A 2,894-nucleotide genomic window follows, 5' to 3' on the forward strand; every position below is an offset into this window, starting at 1 on the left:
GCCGCCTGCAGGCCAGGGCCGCCCGCCGGGGCTACCTCACCACCGTCCTGCACGTCTTCCACCACCTGGTCCCCGGCTTCCTGGTGAAAATGAGTGGAGACCTGCTGGACATGGTGAGCCGCCCTCCCTATATCTTAGCGTGTCCTTGTGCAAACCGAGGGTCACAGCTCACTGATGACTTCAGCTCAGGTGCAGATGCTGGTGAACCTGGCCATAACCCAGAGTTCCCTCCATCTTCACCCGAGAAGGATCCCAAGCCTGGTCTGGTGGTGCATGTCCATAATCCTAGCAGTCTGGGAGGCTGAGGCACGAGAATTGCAAGTTTCAGCCCAGCCTGGGCAACTTAGATCCTGTCTCAAATTATAAAAATGATAAGGATGGGTGCAGACAGGGCCATACAGACATCCGGGGCAGGGTTGGGATCCCGCGGAGGGGGTTGAGGGGCGTTGGAGCAAAGTCTGCTGGCTTTTACAGGCCCTTCGGCTGCCACACGTGGAGTACATCGAGGAAGACTCCTCCGTCTTCGCCCAGAGTGTCCCGTGGAACCTGGAGCGTGTCCTCCCTGTGCGGTACCAGGCGAAGGAGTACAGCACCCCCAGTGAGCACCCCCCACTGCCCGCCTTGGCTCTGCACCCCAAGACAGACCTGGCGCCCTCCCGTCCCCTCTTCCCGTCCCTCCTGCCTTGTGCAGCCCGCCCTATCTGGCCTCTTGCTCCCTGGAATTCAGGCTTTTCTTCCACTTCCCAGCTATTCCCGCTGCCCGCTCTCCATTCTGGACAGCCTGGCAGGCTGCCCTTATCCGAGGCGACCCATGTGACCCCAGCCCCAACCCAGATCCATCAGACTGTCATGCCAGGTCCCTGCTGGACTTCTGCCCACCCTGTTCCTGTCCTGTGAGCCACCTGTGGAGAGGGCGGGAGGGGGAGATTGGGCAGGGCCCCGCAGGTGACTCTGAGCTGGGAGGGCTGCGGGTGCGCCTGCTCTGGGCCCCGGGCACCGGGCACTGCGCTGAGGTTGAGCCTGGGGTCCTGGGCTCTGTGGTAGGGGGTAGGCTCAGCCACCACCCCTGAGCTAACTGAGTCTGGGGGAGCCCCCTCCCTCTTGGGGCATCTCCTTATCACCTGGACAGTGGGCACAGCACCCTGTCCTTGTCCTCACAGGGTAGCCGTGAGGCTCGAGACAGATCAAGACTCCCGTGGGGGTTTGGGGCCCAGAAGTGGACCATCTCCCCACCCTGGCACCCTGATCCCCACATGCCACAGAGCAAGCCGGAGAGCCGGCTGCTGCCAGGTGGGGCAGGGCACTGGGCAGAGGCACAGACTCCCCATCCAACAGCACAGACACGCTGTGCCCTGAGCTGTTTCCTAGCTCTGCTGCGACAGCACCACAGACTCGCTGGGGGGCACTGCTTTGTGCTCCCTGGTCCTGCAGGCTGAAGGCTGCAGTCGCCTCAAGGCAGCCTCTCCTGGCCTCGGGTCCTCTCTTGCCTTTTTTCCTCCTGGTGGCCAAAGTGTCCCTGGCTTGTAGCCTGTCACTCTCCACTCCTTTGTAAGGACACTCAACACGGGCTTTTGGGCCTCTGGGGACCTAGCAATCCCTAATTTAATGACTCTGGCCAAGACCCTTTGTCCAAGTAAGGGACACGCAGCTCTGGGGTTCAGGGTGTGCACACAGCTTCCTGGGCTGCCTGCCCGACTCACTCCTGCCCTCAGGAGATGCCCCATTGCCCTAAGGGGCATGTGGAGTGGAGGGGATGGAGGTTGGGTGTGGAGCCCCTTCTGGAGTTGTGGGGGGCTTGGCTGGAGGAAGCCCTCCAGGAGCACTGGGCTGTGGTGAGACAGGGTGGGCACCTTGAGGATAGGTGCTGGCCTGGCGCGGCCCGAGAGCAGACCTTGCATTCACGGGGTGACAGATGTGACTTCAGCACTCTTGAGCTGTGTGATCTTGGATAAATAACTGGCTGTCTCTGAGCCTTAGGCTCCTCTACCAGAGGGAGGCAGTGATGGTTTTGGGAAGCTATTGGAGGCCAGAGACCTGTTGTGGTGTCATGGCTAAGCCTGTCTGGTGCACGGTGAGGTGCCGCTCTGGCCTGTCGCCTCTCCTCCATTCAGCAGTGCCGCTCTGATGCTGCTACAAGATCCCATCAGTGGACAGCCCTCCTGGGGTCTCCGCTGGCCTGGCTCACTCCTCCCTCCGTTCTCCGTCCAGGACGCCAGACCTGCGTGGCCACCTGCAAGTTCTCCCTGTCTTCTCCTGTGCACCTCAGCTGTCTTGCCCTGCAGACTGCTTCCTGGGGACCCCACTTCCTGGGGATTCCCACTTCCTGGGGGTTTTCACTTCCTGGGGACTACGCCTGCCGAGGACCCCCACTTCCTGGGAACCCCGCTTCCTGGGGAATCCCATTCACCCCAGGAGAAAGGGTGAGGTGCATGGTGGACTCTTGGTGGGCTCCTTAACCTGCTTACGGAGGAAGTGGCTCCGGGCCCTCCTGGCACCTGTAGAGAGAGCGCCTGGCCTCAGAACTGGCCAGTCCAGAGCCGAGGAACTTCCAGTCTCAGTTTCCTCTCTGTGCAAGCAGCTGGCGGCTCAAGTGGCCCTGCTATTCTCGCTTCATGCTTCCAGCCCTGTTCTGTCTCCCTTGGGCTCGATGAACTGGGAAGGGCTCTAACCAGGCTTGTTTCCCAGTGTGCTGCTGACTCTTCTGAGTGCTCTGTTACTTCTCAGCTGCATTAACGTCCTTGAGTGTCACCCTGGCTCCCTTCCCAGCTTCATCATTTGCTGCTGACATGACCTTGGACAGGTCCTACCCTCTCCATGCTGCCCTGTCCCTGATTGTATTTTTTTGTTTGTTTGTTTTAGTTTTTTTTTTTTTTTTTTTTTTTTTTTTTTTTTTC

At 60.0% G+C, this 2,894-nt stretch overlaps 1 protein-coding gene across 1 annotated transcript in view; it reads left to right on the top strand.

Moving 5' to 3' along the window:
• Positions 1-2: 2 nt before the first annotated feature.
• Positions 3-2,894, top strand: part of Pcsk9 (proprotein convertase subtilisin/kexin type 9) — a gene marked incomplete at its 5' end in the record, with an annotated part of 11,516 nt that continues 8,624 nt past the window's right edge. The window contains 2 exons of the mRNA XM_010610425.2: positions 3-113; positions 475-598. Coding sequence (XP_010608727.1) covers positions 3-113; positions 475-598 — 235 coding nt within the window. The remainder of the gene's footprint in view (positions 114-474; positions 599-2,894) is intronic.

This window comes from Fukomys damarensis, unplaced genomic scaffold, assembly GCF_012274545.1.
Source record: "Fukomys damarensis isolate Sample0158 unplaced genomic scaffold, DMR_v1.0_HiC HiC_scaffold_23, whole genome shotgun sequence".
NCBI classification, from domain to species: domain Eukaryota; kingdom Metazoa; phylum Chordata; class Mammalia; order Rodentia; family Bathyergidae; genus Fukomys; species Fukomys damarensis.